This window comes from Amblyomma maculatum, chromosome 3 (genome assembly GCF_055883805.1).
Source record: "Amblyomma maculatum isolate TAMU_Amacu chromosome 3, ASM5588380v1, whole genome shotgun sequence".
NCBI lineage: Eukaryota > Metazoa > Arthropoda > Arachnida > Ixodida > Ixodidae > Amblyomma > Amblyomma maculatum.
In genome coordinates, this window is record NC_139346.1 from 197,847,666 (window position 1) to 197,863,239 (window position 15,574).

A 15,574-nucleotide genomic window follows, 5' to 3' on the forward strand; every position below is an offset into this window, starting at 1 on the left:
CACACAGATGTCAGTTCCTGTGGGCATAACTGTTGCGGTAGGCATGTCCTCACGAATGGAAACGCAGTCAGCGAAGGGCCAACGCGCCTTCCAGGCAGCGTCGAAGTGACGTCAGAGCGGAGACGAGATTCAACTATACGCGCAGCAAGGCAGATCTCTCGTAGACGTGAAGAGCCAGCAGCGCGTATAGCCGAAGACAAGGTGTTTTCAGAAGGAAGATCGTGCGTACTGCGGCCAGAGAGTGGCTGTGACGCACCCACACAAGATCACCAGAAAGTGCAGCCTCCACTTGCAAAGTGCAGACACCACTTGCGGTGTGAGAGCGGAAATTTCAGTGACAACAGTCTGAACAACTATACTAAGATGACCTCTCCCTGAATTGCTCTAATTGAGCCTCTCGCTTCTTCTTCGGCTTCTGCTGGTTTTATTGCCCCAACAGAGGCCAAAGACAAGAAAAGCCGGAGGAGTAGCGAAGGCTGCGACTACAGCAACTCAGGGAGAGTCCATCTGGGAACCCAACAAAGTTCAGAGTCATGGCCTAGTTGTGGCCAAGTCAGAGTTGTGGCCTTACAAATACTCCATCCGATAAGTAACTGCAGCACTCTAGAAGTTAGAAGACCTCTTCAGCTGACGGTGCGCGTTGTGAGAGGGTACATATTCTTTCCGCCCAAACCAATATTAGAACCTATATTATTATCATCATTATTATTCAACAGCCTGACGAAATTTTTACCGCGATTTTAACTGGCGAGCACAGTTCGCACCAAGCTGTGTACGAACGTCACGTCATCAGCCGGCAGAACTTCACTTCTCTACCTCGCCTTGCTTGGCGTTATCAGAATGGCTTCCCCAGCCAGATTGGCCACTCCCGATGGCCCCGAGTCGACTGCCTCGTTGTCGACACGCTCGGTAACGTCGTTACCGTCCGGAGTTCGTTAAGGCTTTCGTGGCCGCCACCCATGACGATCGATGTCGAATAGGAGCTAGCTAGGACGCCTTCCTCACGGTGTTTGCAATTCTTCGCTACCTTTTGACTCCTTTTTCGGTACGGAAGATATATTGCAGGGCCACTGTGAGCGAAGCCATAAATAAGCACAGCTTCGTTTCTTTCTCTGTTGACGCAGCTTGTTCTCCAGGTCATGTTGTTAGAGAAGCGTTCGTGCAGGTAGTCTTTCCTAGCGGTTAACTTTCCTCCCAGATCATCTTTCCTTTTGGCCATCCTGGCCACCCTTAGGCCTGCCATTCGCCGATAGACTTCTTCCGCTTCTATGTATGCGTCTTATGGGTCCTTTTTTACTGCTCGTATACTATGTGCCTAAATAACACTTGTTATAACTTGTTATAAGATCAGCTTTTTGGCGAAGCAACACCGCCGGGGGCGGACATAAAAAAAAAAGCAATGAACCACATTAAGCTATTGATTTGGCTCATGAAAATGAAATAATTATCTTCTCATTTAGTGCTTTCACTAGCCTTATAGCAGTTAGAGCTTTGTAACTGGTGATTTTTAACAGCCATATCAAGTTTTTAATTCTTAAAACCGATTTAAGTACGGCGCTATGGCGCGCCGAATTCTGTCCTTCCCGCGAGCGGTGCACCTGGCTGTAGCAGAGCTCCATTGTTTCGTCTTTCTTTCCCCCGGCCTATAGTGTGCTTTTCTGTATAGCGGTTACATGGAATGCAGCGCCCCGTTCCGGGCTCTTCTAAATATTTAAATAATTTGCTAATCTCTGTCATGGCTCTAGGCTATGCTTATCCTGTCCGGCTTCCGGCCATCAGTGCGTTCGTTCTCTTCTGGCCTGGGACATGTTCGTATGGTGGGTTTTACTTATTTAATGGCATTAAGCTTTGGACGTTTAGTAAGAATCTCTTCTGAATGATGAAATGACTTCATTTAGGGCTTTTTTGGTGCTTTATAATAATGGCACTTCCAATAGTTTCCGTTATGCGGTGGCTACGCAAAGCTCCCTTTAAAGCATTTCTTTGTCTCTTTTTACTGAGGATTTCTTTTCTCGGTTGACGCAATGTAGAAACATCCAGTTTTATGCTGTGCTTTATTTCCTGTTCGTTACTTTCTTTTTTTTTTTTTCTTGGTTCGACTTATCAGTTCGTCGAAGGGCTACTTAGGCTGCTTGAATTTATTATGCATTGGGCTAAGAGCTAGCTCCCCTGCATTTTTGTCAGCTTATTGCGTAATACATTCTGTCGTCTCTGATTTATTCGCCTTTGCGTTACTGAGCTTTCTCTGTGCCCATTCCTTGCGTCGAAGTGATTATTAATATGCGTATTAAAAGTTCATTGATTTTGCCGTGCGAGTGCTGAGGATGCGGCACTGAGGAACGCCGCAGTGAAGGTCCCTGTTTGGCTTCAACCATGTGATGCTCCTCGAGGCGCGATGGAAGCGGTAATGCGTTAATCCTTACTTGCGGCAAAACGAAAGCACACAGGGACTTCGTGCGTTGGCTTTGCTCGGCTCGTTATCTGGATTCCGGATTGCATTGTTGGCTACGAGTTTTATTAGGGCTATGGCTAATGTCGCGAGTCATTATTCATTGTGAATAAAGCATTATAGGCAATTAATGATTACTGGCCGAAGTAAAAGTAACTGGACTGGAAAGTAACCAAAGTAGTCAGGACCGTAAGGAGATTGGTGATAGGGAAAAACAGTCAGACGTTGGACGAGGTCAAGAAAGCATTAGAAACAATGAAAAGGGGGAAATCAGCTGGAGAGGATCAGATAACTACAGATTTGCTGAAGGACGGGGGGGGGGGGGGGGGGGGAGGGGGGGGGCGATATCGTGCTAGAAAAGCTGTCCACCCTGTATACGCAGTGCCTGGTGTCATCAACGGTACCCGAACCATGGCAGAATGCAAACATTATCCTCATTCATAAGAAAGGGGACTCTAAGGACCTTAAAAGTTACAGATCAATCAGCTTACTGTCTGTTACGTATAAGGTATTTAAGGTAATCGCTAATAGAATCAGGACAACCTTAGACTGCAATCAAGCAAAGGATAAAGCAGGTTTTCGGAAATGGTACTCTACTATCGATCATATCCATACCATCAATTAGGTGATAGAAAAATGCTCGGAATATAACCAGCCCTTATACATAGCATTCATTGATTACGAAAAAGTATTTGACTCAGCTGAAACCTCGGCGGTGATGCAGGCATTGCGAAATCAGGCGGTAGACGAGCCGTACGTGAAAGTGCTGGAAGATATATATAGTGGCTGCAGAGCAACCATAGTTCTGCATAAAGAAAGTAACAAAATTCCCATAAAGAAAAGTGTTAGACAAGGAGACACAACCTCCCCAGTACTATTCATAGACTGCTTAGAGGAGGTATTCAGAAACTTGGAATGGGAGCAGTTAGGGATAATGGTAGATGGAGAATACCTCAGTAATCTTCGATTTCCTGATGACATTGCCTTGCTAAGCAACTCGGGGGATGAACTGCAAATAATGGTTGGTGACCTAGACAGGAAAAGTAGAAAGGTAGGCTTGAAAATCAATATGCAGAAGACTAATGTTCAACAGCCTCGGAAAGGAACAGCAGTTTACATTAGGTAGCGAAGTACTGGAAGTAGTAGGAGATTATGTCTACTTAGGACAGGTAGTAACCGCAGATCCGGACCATGAAAAGGAAATAACAAGAAGAATAAGATTGGGATGGAGCGCATTTGGCAAGCACTCGCAGATTATGACTAGCAGCTTACCGGTATCGCTCAAGAGGAAAGTATACAACAGTTGCATCTTACCTGTACTCACCTATGGGGCTGAAACGTGGAGGCTAACCAAGAGAGTTCTACTTAAGTTGAGGACAACCCAGAGGGCTATGGAACGAAAAATGGTAGGGGTAACATTAAGAGATAGGAAGCGTGCAGAGTGGGTCAGAGAAATAACTCAAGTTACCGACATTCTAGTGGAAATTAAGAAGAAATGGGCATGTGCAGGACATGTAGTGCAAAGAGAGGATAACCGATGGTCGCTTAGGGTAACAAACTGGATTCCAAGGGAAGGAAAGCGTAGCAGGGGGCGGCAGAAAGTTAGGTGGGTGGGTGAGGTTAAGAAGTTCGCTGGCGTCAAGTGGATGCAGCTAGCACAGAACCTGGTTAAGTGGAGAAATATGGGTGAGGCCTTCGCCCTGCAGTGGGTATAATCAGGCTGATGATTATGATGATGATGATGCTTCTGATGATAATATATGTGTTTCTAACGACGGAGCACACGCGAGACTCGGAGCTGACTAGCCTGGTGAAGCTTTTCGCTTCAAAAGGTCCCTCCACTGATTCGGCTGGACACCCGGCGCCCTCGGTGGTAATCAAATCAACGGAGGCACCACGTGCATTGCATTTCGACATGCGACGGCTTCTAAACAATTTCGTGTGTGCCTAGCTAGACAAGTGTATTGCTTGGGTTAGGTTAGGTTAGGTTAGGTTAGGTTAGGTTACGTTACGTTAGGTTAGGTTAGGTTAGGTTACGTTACGTTAGGTTAGGTTAGGTTAGGTTAGGTTAGGTTAGGTTAGGTTAGGTTAGGTTAGGTTAGGTTAGGTGGGTTAGGTTAGGTTCAGGCAATGTGGGTGGTGCTGCCATTGTGACGCGGAGCCCAAGAATCGATATAAGCTATAGTTAGGAATTGCCGAGTCACCAGTCTTCTTCATTCTTCTTCTTGTTCATTCTGCTTCTACTTCTTCATTCTGCTTCTTCAACCTTCTTCTTCAACATATTTCTTCTTCTTTGCCATCTTCTTTTTCTTGTTCTTCATTCTTCTTTTGCTCCTTCTTTCTTCATTCTTCTTCTGCGTGCCGTGGCTACCGACCGGGTTTACCTGACGGCTTAAAAACGGGAACCATGTGCGGTCACTCTAAAGGTCGAACGTGGCTAGCGGCCGGGTTTACGCGATGGGCTGAAACCTGGCGCAGTATCGCATACGCAAAAGAAATTTTCTCACAAGGACATGATCAATAGATAAGTAATTCGTAAAACAGCTGACCGGACGATCATTTCATCGCGGCGGCTGTGTATATGATGGCGCCTGGGTATGTTTTATTCCACAGAAAGGAGTTGGGAAACCTGGAATCGACGCAGTTACGGGGGCGCTTTTCCGGGAAAAATCATTACGGCTGAAAGCCGCATCGGGAGTGCTTACGACATCAAGATCAAAATGCCACGGTGGCTGTTGTTTCTGAACCTAGGCGTAACGCCGCAAATGCGTGGGGCCACATATCGCACAGCCCCAGTAGACGGATTTGGAATACTTAGTGCATATAATGGAGGGAGTCAGTAGCGTTTGTGTCATGCGCTGTAGGCATCCTATCGAATTCAGGTGGGTGGCTGAGAGCCAGACGTCCACTCATTGACTTTCTCCACCACACAAAACATGCAGCAAGTATTGTCGCATTAGCTGCCTCTCGGCGTTCACCTAGAAGCGAGATGAAGACAGAGAAGAAAATTTAACTACGCCTTGCCTGAGTGAAACTGTACGACCTTTGTGGGTCAGCCGGAATCTGAGCTGGAGTGTATTTAACTGCACGCTGCAAGCAACTAATTACCTGGAAGTTATTGTAATTTACTGGTCGAGTTATAACTGGTCATCGATTTTTAAAACGACAAAAGTATGGGCAAGAGGTTTTAAGCATATTGATGTGGCGCGACAGATAAAACTTTTGAGTCCAGAACGTTCCTGACAACCTGCACACCGAGCCCATCAACTAATGGCGTTTCGTAGGATATGGTCTGGTTGTATTTCTTTTCGTTTTCGGTTTGTTTATGGTGTTTAATTTCCCCAAATGAATGTAAGAGACTCTGTATATGGGCTTGCTTTTCGCTCTTGTCGAAATGCGATGGCCGCGGCCATCCTCGGGATCAGCAGGCGGTTGCCCTAACCGCTGATCCAAAACGGCAAGGAGGTAGCATTTGATATATTATCAGGAACGGCAGTGCTTCAGTTTCTCATCCGATATGCACGTACTAGCGTACAAATTACCTGGCTCATGCTACGGTGAATTTACTGCCGATTACAGTGAGACAAATATTAGCGACGCCTTGGGGAATTAGCTTCAGCTGAAGCAAAGGTCAAGCGCACAAGGTAGAACATTCGAAGTTATTTTCAAAGCCAACTGCGTAGCTCATACCTGATGCACCCAGGCTTTGCTTTTGCTTCAAGATGGCATTGTATACGTTAAACGTTGGATGGATAGACAGCATGTCCATTGCATTTCTCCGTCTTTTTACGCTGCAGCGCACCTCGACATTTCTGGTAGTCACTGCTCGCTGTCAGTGCATGTAGTTGAAATAGCCAGTAGCTTTCAAAATCCTTGAACAAAAGCCTTGCTTTCATATATCATTTCCGTGCATTTTTGTCTTGTCTTCCTCCCACTACAAACTTCTAGAGCTGTTGTACCTTCAGTTATTTTGTTTTGCGAACCGTTCCTCTTTTCAATTTCGCAGTCCCACCCCCGTCACCAGCATCCTCATCACCAACGAAGAGGGCTACATCGTTCAGGAGCACGAAGTGGCCAACAAGAACACCTTCTCCACCGTCAGTAGCGGCGGTGGGAACAGCCAGGTCTGTACTCTCGTCCCCTTTTCGCTATCGTTTGCTGGAAGGACGTGTTTTTTGCATTGCTGCTCGACCTTGGGTTCCCTACCCGCGGGCAGAGCGGTGAAAAACAAAGAGTTGGCAGGACAGCTCCGACCCCCCGCCCTCACTTCCCCACCCCGAGCTTTAGCCGGCAGCGCTTGATCGAGATATAACAAGCCTTTCGATATTTTAATGCGACTGGATCTTTTTTGTGTTCTTCAGTGTTTTTTTTTACTGAGTGAGTGCAAAAAAGGCAGACAACAGCTGCGAACGTTATCGGCTGCAGCGAGCAAGCAGTGTTTAAGCCGGCAGTATTGCCTGATCCCCGCTGCTCGCGTTCTAGACTGAGCGGAGTCTTTTGCATTTCTTTTATTCCTTCTGAATGTGACAGAGTACGTAATGTTGTTGATGGTGGAACAGATTTAGGAGTTCCTTTTAACATTTATTTCCTCTCCGCCTTCCTGCGTAGTGTGCTTTCTAATGTAAGAGTATTCTCAACGCAGGGCATAAGAGGTCTTCATTCGTATGTGAAAACCCTTTCATTCCTGCCCTTATATGCCCCAAAGTCACATGGCGCCCACCAAGTCACGCGACCTCGATCTTGACCTTGACGTCACCTTACGTGACCTTGACCTTGCCAGTGGTCACGCACCACTTGGTGGCATACGTTTCTATGCCGCAGTCACATGGCGACCACCAGGTCACGTGACCTTGACGTCACCCCACGTAACCTTGGCCTTGACAGTGTTCACGGGCCACTTGGTGACCTACGTGGATATGTCCCAAAGGCACATAGCGGACTCCAGGCTTAACAATGAAGTTTGACCTCTAAATCTCCCTCAAGTCTGAGGGCTATTCCTCATACTAAACTCATACAAATCTCTAATTCTCATGTATTTCTCATATGATGAATCAGTATAGCATTAGATTATATAAGATTTATATGAGATTTGTATGAGATTAGTATTAGTTTAGTATGAGAATTTGTAGGAGGTTATTGTGACTCATAGGGTTTTTTCACTAGGTGAGAACCGTGCTTACCCGACGACTCGAACTACCTACAGTAGTGATCGAAGCTTCCGCTTCAAAACTGCATACTCTGATCGCCCGCTACAAATTGCTAATTGTAGCCATATGCCTAACTGCTGTAGTCGAAATTATTTCACGAATTTCATGTGCACGTTACTATACAAGCATATCCCCTTAAACGCTTCTTCGCACCTTCATGCAACGATTCGAATGTATGAAACAACATGACAGACATTTTTCATTGCATTTTCAACGAGACGGCGTTAAAGCAGCGAAAAACAGGACGTCGGCCTGTAGAGACACCTACGTCATGCATGACGTCGCGGAGTGGAAAGAAATTGTTTAGAAAGTAGACATGTATTGTGAATGAAAGGTCGGCGCATGTGTAAAACGACATAATTATGTAAAATAATTTATTTTAAGTAAAGGAAATGTTCCACGTTTTATTGGCGTTTGAATCCACTGTATTTTTATTGCTGCCCAATCTAACCAATGATTCTGGGTCACGAACCACGTGCACACGCCTTAGACTAGGCCACGTGAGCACGTCGATTTTGCAGAGGTACGAGGGGGAGATAGGGAGGGGGGGCGAAGGAAGGGATGTACGTATATATGGTCTTGGTCTTTTGTAAATTTAGTAGTGCGGTAAAGAGGAGAAGCGTTTGACTGCGTAGATCACAGCAGATTGTGACAAGCTCTCCAAGAGATGGAAGTTCCAATTCACCTCATCTGTCTCCTCAGAAACCTGTATGAAGGGCAAGAGGCCACAGTCAGAACTGGGCATGGTCTTAGTGATTGGTTTCCGATCGAGAAAGGAGTGAGGCAAGGCTGCATACTGTCGCCCTGCCTATTTAACCTATATGCAGAGTACATCATGAGGAAGGCCGGTCTGGACGAGTCTTCAGCTGGAGTGAAGATTGCTGGAAAACGTATCAACAACCTTAGATATGCGGATGATACCAGAGATGGAAGTTCCAATTCACCTCATCTGTCTCCTCAGAAACCTGTATGAAGGGCAAGAGGCCACAGTCAGAACTGGGCATGGTCTTAGTGATTGGTTTCCGATCGAGAAAGGAGTGAGGCAAGGCTGCATACTGTCGCCCTGCCTATTTAACCTATATGCAGAGTACATCATGAGGAAGGCCGGTCTGGACGAGTCTTCAGCTGGAGTGAAGATTGCTGGAAAACGTATCAACAACCTTAGATATGCGGATGATACCACTTTAATGGCAGAAAGTGAAGTGGAACTCAAGAGACTTCTGATGCGCGTACAAGAAGAGAGTGAGAAGTTTGGGCTTAAACTGAACATTAAAAAGACAAAGGATCATGGCGTCTTGCCCTATCAAGTCCTGGAGCATCAATGGACAAGAAGTGGAAGCTGTGACAGATTTTCTGTTCTTGGGCGCCAAGATTACCTCGGAAGGAGACTGCAGCCATGAAATTAGGAGACGCCTGCTTCTGGGAAAGAGACATTAGTCTGCCAACCAAGATCCGTATAACTCATGCTATGGTCTTTCCAGTTGTGATGTATGGATGCGAGAGTTGGACTGTGAAAAAGGCTGACCGCTGAAGAATTGACGCGTTTGAATTGTGGTGCTGGCGAAGACTCTTGAGAGTTCCTTGGACTGCCAGAAGATCAAACCAGTCGATATTGTCGACCATAAACCCTGACTGCTTATTGGAAGGTCAAATTCTAAAGTTAAAGCTCAGCTACTTTGGTCATCTGATGAGAAGAGAGGAGTCGCTGGAGAAAGATTTGATGTTGGGAAAGGTTTAGGGTCGCCGGAGAAGGGGTAGGCAGCGAACGCGATGGTTAGATGGCATCCTCGAGGCACTGCAGATGAAGTTATGTGATGTTAGGAAGATAGTGAGAGACCGGAAAGCGTGGCGTGACATGGTCCATAGGGTCACGAAGAGTCGGACACGAGTGAACTGAATTGAACTGAAAGAGGAGAAAGAACTGGGGTTGTGCATGAAGAAAAACCGCTGGAGGAAGTCATTAACGCCATCGCGTCATGCCGTTTGGCGAATTTTTAAATACACTGCCAGAATGTAAAATAGTTCCGCTGATTAAAACCGTGACTATCGCCAAGCTTTTCGTCAAACCGCGTCGGAGATATGTGGAAAAGCTCAAAACTGACGTCATTCTTGCCAGACTTCAATCTTCGCTCCCTTTGGCCACATCCTGCCGTGTACATTTTCCGATGATGGCAAAGAAATTTTCACGGGCTAAACTTTCGGTGACATTGCTTTTGTTCCTCCAAGCAAAAGTATGTTGACTGGAACCACCTAACGTGACGAACACTGCCCTTCCCTTCCACCCTTAACCGGCATCGTGCAGATTCCAGGACGCTGCCACGACTTTATTCGTTCATTTCATCACCATTTGTAATGCTGAGACAAACTAAGTTCGCATGCTTGACCTACAAGCTTCACACATTCATTCGCTTTGAGCCCGTCGATGCTGCTGTGCCTATGCAGAGAGCAATGCGGAACAAGACGCGGTGCTTCTTCCAAGCTCGGCCACTTTTTTCTCTCTTTTTTGTTTTTTTTTGCGGTTCGCAAGAATATGGCCACGTCCAGTACGGCTGAAGTGTTCCTCGTTCATTTGGCTTTTAGCTAACTAGGCCGAGAGAGGAGCAGAGAAAACCCGCTTCGATTTCTTCACCATTGAAAACATGCACTGTTGCTTGCACTCTGAATAGAACCAGCTTCTCTCTGTGCGAATAATCTCTCAGGTGCCGGAGTTGCAATCGCGCTTTCTTACATTTCCTTGCTCGTTAAGGCGCACAGGAAAAGAGAAAGGGAGAAAATGGAAAGTGCAAAAGTATTACGGCAGGCTTATAGGCGGGTTCGCGAGGCTTCGGTCCGAGAGCGAAATACGTCCCGCGACGACCACACGATGCCGTGGGCGTCGTGAAAGCACTTCGACTATGCCAAGAATATCCCGAGTAGCTATCGTACAGGGTCCGCAGCGTACAAGAAGTGTGGCTACTTGGCAGCAGCCCGCGACACACGCAGCGAGTTGGCCTTTGTGCGGCCTTGAACGTGTTCCCTGCCTCGCAGGTGTGCGCCGTGTGGAGCAAGATACCCAAGGTGTACCGGCGGCTGCTGCAGAAGGAAAAGCTGCACATGGCACTGGTCACGGCCGGGCACCCCAACGGGCTGGTCGCCGGCAGAATCACACAGGCCACCAGGCTCGAACCAGGTACGAGTGCTTAGCAACGCGCGCCTTTGCGCCGGGCTTGCTACGATGAAATGGCTCTGTTTGCAGCAATTGTTTCGCCTAGTTTTAACGAATTGAACACCTTAAGAAGCCACGTTATTTTCCCCATGTCTGGATCTCGTAATGTCTGCACAGCCCTTGTTAGCTAAGCGTTGTTATCTCGGCCAGCCACAGTGACTCAATGGTTGAGGGCTAGATGGCTGATCCAGAGGAGGAGGGGTTCAATGCAGGCTCCGGCGCTAGCGTTTCAATGGAGGCTAAACACAAGGGGCGCCCGTGCACTGTGCGATGTCCGTCTACAACAAAGAACACCAGGTGGTCTAAACAATGTGTAGTCCTCCACCGTGGGCGGCTTCTCGCAGGCGATGTCGATTGGGGAAGTTGAACACCATAAACAGAACCGATCTTGTACTTTGGTTATCCACATTCGGACAACCCACTATGAGTAAACAGCAAGGCGTCTTTGAAGCATACACCGCATTTGTGGAACTGAGGTAGAAGGCCACGTTACGCCCGTTATGTTATTTTTAAAGACAAATTGTAGACCGCGAGGTTTCGAGCCCCGAAACGAGAGGTGGGCTTCATCTCCGGAATAATTTATATCACCTGGGACTCTCTATATTGAGTGCGCTGATGCCGCTTCAAACGGAACATTGAATTTCTTAAATCGACTTAACTATTTAACTAATCGCAATTGGTCAACATAACTACTACATATTACACAAGCATTAATGTACTACTCAACACCATTACACGTTTTTGACATTCATCTTTATCAGGCGACGTTTTCGAGTCGACACTCCTTACCGACAGAACATAGCACAAAAAAAAAAAAAAAAAAAACACACGATTGGACATTGTTTCTCGTTTCTAAAGCATATTTAGTATTGCGCGATCCGCAGCCTTCGTGCTGTCTTCGTCCTCTTCCGCCCCACCACTGTGCATGAGCTGGCCCGCACTTCGCCCGCACTTGGCCGACTCCTGGCGTCCTCAGGGCGACCAGCGTAAGCCCAATGGCTCGTCACTGAAAGACTATTGTCGGTGCGCATTCATTTACTCTGTTTTTCTCAAATTTCGTATTGCGATAATTAAAACACGTAACTCCATAAGAATTGACAGGTGCTACGTCGCTTGGCCATGGGGTCTGCACGCGTGTCGTCACCGAAGTGAAAATGGTGGGGTCACTCTCTGGCAGGATGCCGCAATACGCGCGGCATCGGTACCTTTTCGCGCGACATTTGTAGCTATTACGCGTAGATTTAGTGGCTTAGATGAGATAAAGTCACAGTTTACCTGAAACTGGTGGTTTCGGGACTAGCGAAGCGACTACGCTGGCAGCAGGCACAAATTTCTGCCCCATTGAAAACGTAAACGAGCGGCCAATGCGTTTGAGACCGTAAAAAAAAAAAAAAAAAATGAATCCCGGTGCCGTGGTTGCCATGATTAAAGTCACGCATCCGTAACCACATCGTGCTCCAGTAAAGTTAACGGTAGCACTGCACACGTTACACGATGTGGTAAAATTATTTAAGAGCTTTTGTTTTTTAAGTAATGGAACGCAAGAGAACGTGTGCCGTAGGAAAAAACAAGGAAGCGAATATGCAAGCCTGCGACATCGTCCATCTTGACCTTCTTCACCGTGCGCACACATGTATGTCATGTATTTGCCGGCGCCTTTGAGGGCCCGCTCCGAGTCCTCCCTAAAGCCCGCGAGCAGCGGCGCCGTGCCCTTACGCACGCACCGTATACTGAGCCAGCCACCGCTGCGGGCCCCAACGGTTCGCCGCACTAACAGCGTCTCTCATTAAATTGGAATTCTCCGCGTCCGCACCTCCTCTATTATTTCCTTCATTCTCTTGCGCAGCACGCGCCTTTCTTTTCCTCTCTGCCCGTATTCGTTGCCGTTACCTGCGCAAGAAGTTTACCCGCAGTGAGAGATAGGGAAGAAAGGAGAAAAGGAAGAAGACACGCAACGACGTTAACTTTAGTGAGCTTCATCCCGGAAGGAGGCGTAGTTAGGCTCGCGGTGCACGCCGCGAATTGGCCGGCTTCGCGAACCCTCGTCCGGAATTCCAGGCACTCCGTACCTCCCTTCCTCCTTTTCGTACTCATCATTGTTCGCGTTTGTTATTTGTGCGGCAACGTGGGCTGCGTACGGTAACACTGTGGTCGCGGTATGCAGTAATGAACGTTCTTATTCCGCGCAAATCTTGCGCGTGGCATTCCTGGGCGCGTGGTGCTTGGGTGCATTCCATATCCATGGCTCCTGAAGAGATGCTCAAGTGGTTTGCGGAAAAACCGAGTTAACCGACAGCGGTGGCTCGTTGCAACACTCCGTTGATGAACACAATGACGCGCGATGAAATCCCTGCCGTGGCGTCTGCGTTTAGATGCAGCCAAAATACACAGGATACCCGTGTCGAGCGGGATATTGGTGTACTGTAAAGGTCGCCCTTAGATGGTCGAAATTATCCTTCCGCTATGGCGCCCCTTCCTTCTTTCACTCTCTCCTCCATCGCCTCCAACGTATGGCTATTGCTGTGCCTTTATATTCTTTTCTGGCCAACCTGTTTGTCATTACAAAAATTTGAACTTGTCACTTCGCTTCTGCAGTTCCCCCGTAACAGTGTGAAACTGTGCGCAAATTTCTTTGATTATATGCTCCTGCAGACCCACTTTACACAACCGGCCCCGGCAGCCACCTTTTATCGGCCACGAGAACCCTGTCGTCGCATCTGCAGTGGTCTGCTCTAACGCTCTGACGTGACATCTAACGGCCCGCCGTGCTCTGCTGTCTTACACTCGGGGTAATTGTGAGTGCAAACTCCGTGAATATAAAGACTGCCTTTTTCAGGGTCGCAGGCGCTTTGAATTTTTTCACATGTTCCTGGACCTCTGCTGTCCTAAATATGGCTAGGGCAAACGACGGAAACAGAAATGGTTAATTGGTTTGGTTGGTTTGTGGGGTTTAACGTCCCAAAGTGACTCAGGCTATGAGAGACGCCGTAGTGGAGGACTCCGGAAATTTCCGGACCACTTGGGGTTCTTTAACGTGCACTGACATCGCACAGCACACGGGCGCCTTGCTTTTCGCCTCCATCGAAAAGCTGCCGCCGAGGCCGGGATTCGATCCCGCGTCCTTGGGAACAGTAGTCGAGCGCCGTAACCACTGCGCCACCCCGGCGGGGTGAAACGGAAATGATGCGAAATATTATCGCGCGTCGTAAGCCGGTTAGAGTGTTTGATTTCTTTCTGGTAGTTGTTTATGCTGAATCGGAGGGTAGAAAAAAGGCTGCACAAATAAGGAGCTGTTCGCCGGACCCGCAACGTAGACTAAAATGACGTCATGCAACAATGGTCGCTCCCCGGCCATCTTTTCATACATTTTTGCTTACTTTTGGGGTTTATGTGAGGGTATAGCGATGTAAATGCTTGTCTTATAAAGGAATATTCTTTCCATTCTTTCTTTCGTTTTTACTTATATCAAGGTAGACTTTCAGTGGGAGTGTTGTGGTAGCGTGCAGCTTACCAGCGGGTGAGAACGAAGTATTCCGGCGCTGTCAGTTTGATACGTGTCTTACTTACGAATTGTGGAACGGGGCTTTAATTCGAAGGCATACAACCTGCCCTCTAGGACAAGTGTAGATGCGCACGTGCAGCTGTCACGTGATTCGATGATTTTTTGCTTCGTTTCTTTTGAGTCTTTGTCTTCGATATCTTCCAGCTTGATTGGGACAGCCGCATAGATTTCATTTCATTTCATTTATTTACTCTCGAGACCGTTCGGCGTTAGAGATAGAAGTGGGTAGTACAAAAAAGAACATCAAAAACAAAGAATGCCGGTGCACTGGGCGGGTAAATGCAGGTGATCAAATACAGCATACTTGAAGCAGTCTGGTGCGGTGATGGACACAACTAAGGCGGGAAGGTGGTTCCAGTCCGTACTTATCATAGGAACAAAGGATTCAAAATAAAGATTAGTTATGCAGCTTGGCACGCCAACTTTGAATCTGTGGTGCATGCCGGATGAGAATAAGTAAGAGTACTATAAAAAGAGATTGATTCAGCTTTTCATTCGTGAAATAAATTTTGTGAAAAAGACATAAATGAGAAATGCGACGGCGTAAAGAGAGCTCAGGAAGAACGTTTTCTTCATACGTGTTACACTTGCTATAGTTAGACAGAATGAAACGAGCAGAGCGATTTTGAATGGATTCGAAGGCTTGTATGAGTGATTTAGTGTGGGGATCCCAAACAGATGAGGCATACTCAAGTTTCGGGCGGACAAGAGATTTATAAAGAAGAAGTTTCAGGGTCACAGGAGCAAAGGAAAAATTGCGGCGAAAGAAACCAGGCGTTCGGTTAGCGTTATTAGTAATTTGTTCAGCATGCGCTTTCCATAATAGATTGCTAGTAATGTATACGTCAAAGTACTTATAATCAAAGACAGAGGTTAAAGGAGAGTTATTGAGGAAATAGGCGCATGAAGACTGGTTAAACGTACTTGTAACTCATCGTTTTGCACTTACCAACATTTAGTTTCATAGACCAGGTGTGACACCAAGTGGAGATGTTAAGATCAGATTGAAGATAAATTAGGAAGAGCAGAGGACCTAGTACGGAACCTTGAAGAAAGCCGGAAGTTACAGGACTTACGGGTGAGTCACCGTCGTTAATGGTGACGTACTGGGTACGACCCTCCAAAAAGCGTTCAATGCACTTCATAACATT

At 47.1% G+C, this 15,574-nt stretch overlaps 1 protein-coding gene and 1 long non-coding RNA gene across 2 annotated transcripts in view; one reads left to right on the forward strand and one right to left on the reverse strand.

Moving 5' to 3' along the window:
- Positions 1-15,574, forward strand: part of LOC146197380 (dorsal-ventral patterning protein Sog-like) — a 224,120-nt gene that overhangs the window by 165,820 nt on the left and 42,726 nt on the right. Inside the window, exons 6-7 of the mRNA XM_084599191.1 lie at positions 6,456-6,573; positions 10,684-10,825. Of these exons, the coding sequence (XP_084455317.1) occupies positions 6,456-6,573; positions 10,684-10,825 (260 nt within the window). The remainder of the gene's footprint in view (positions 1-6,455; positions 6,574-10,683; positions 10,826-15,574) is intronic.
- Positions 1-15,574, reverse strand: part of LOC146197381 (uncharacterized) — a 201,353-nt gene that overhangs the window by 121,295 nt on the left and 64,484 nt on the right. The gene's annotated exons all lie outside the window — the stretch shown is intronic.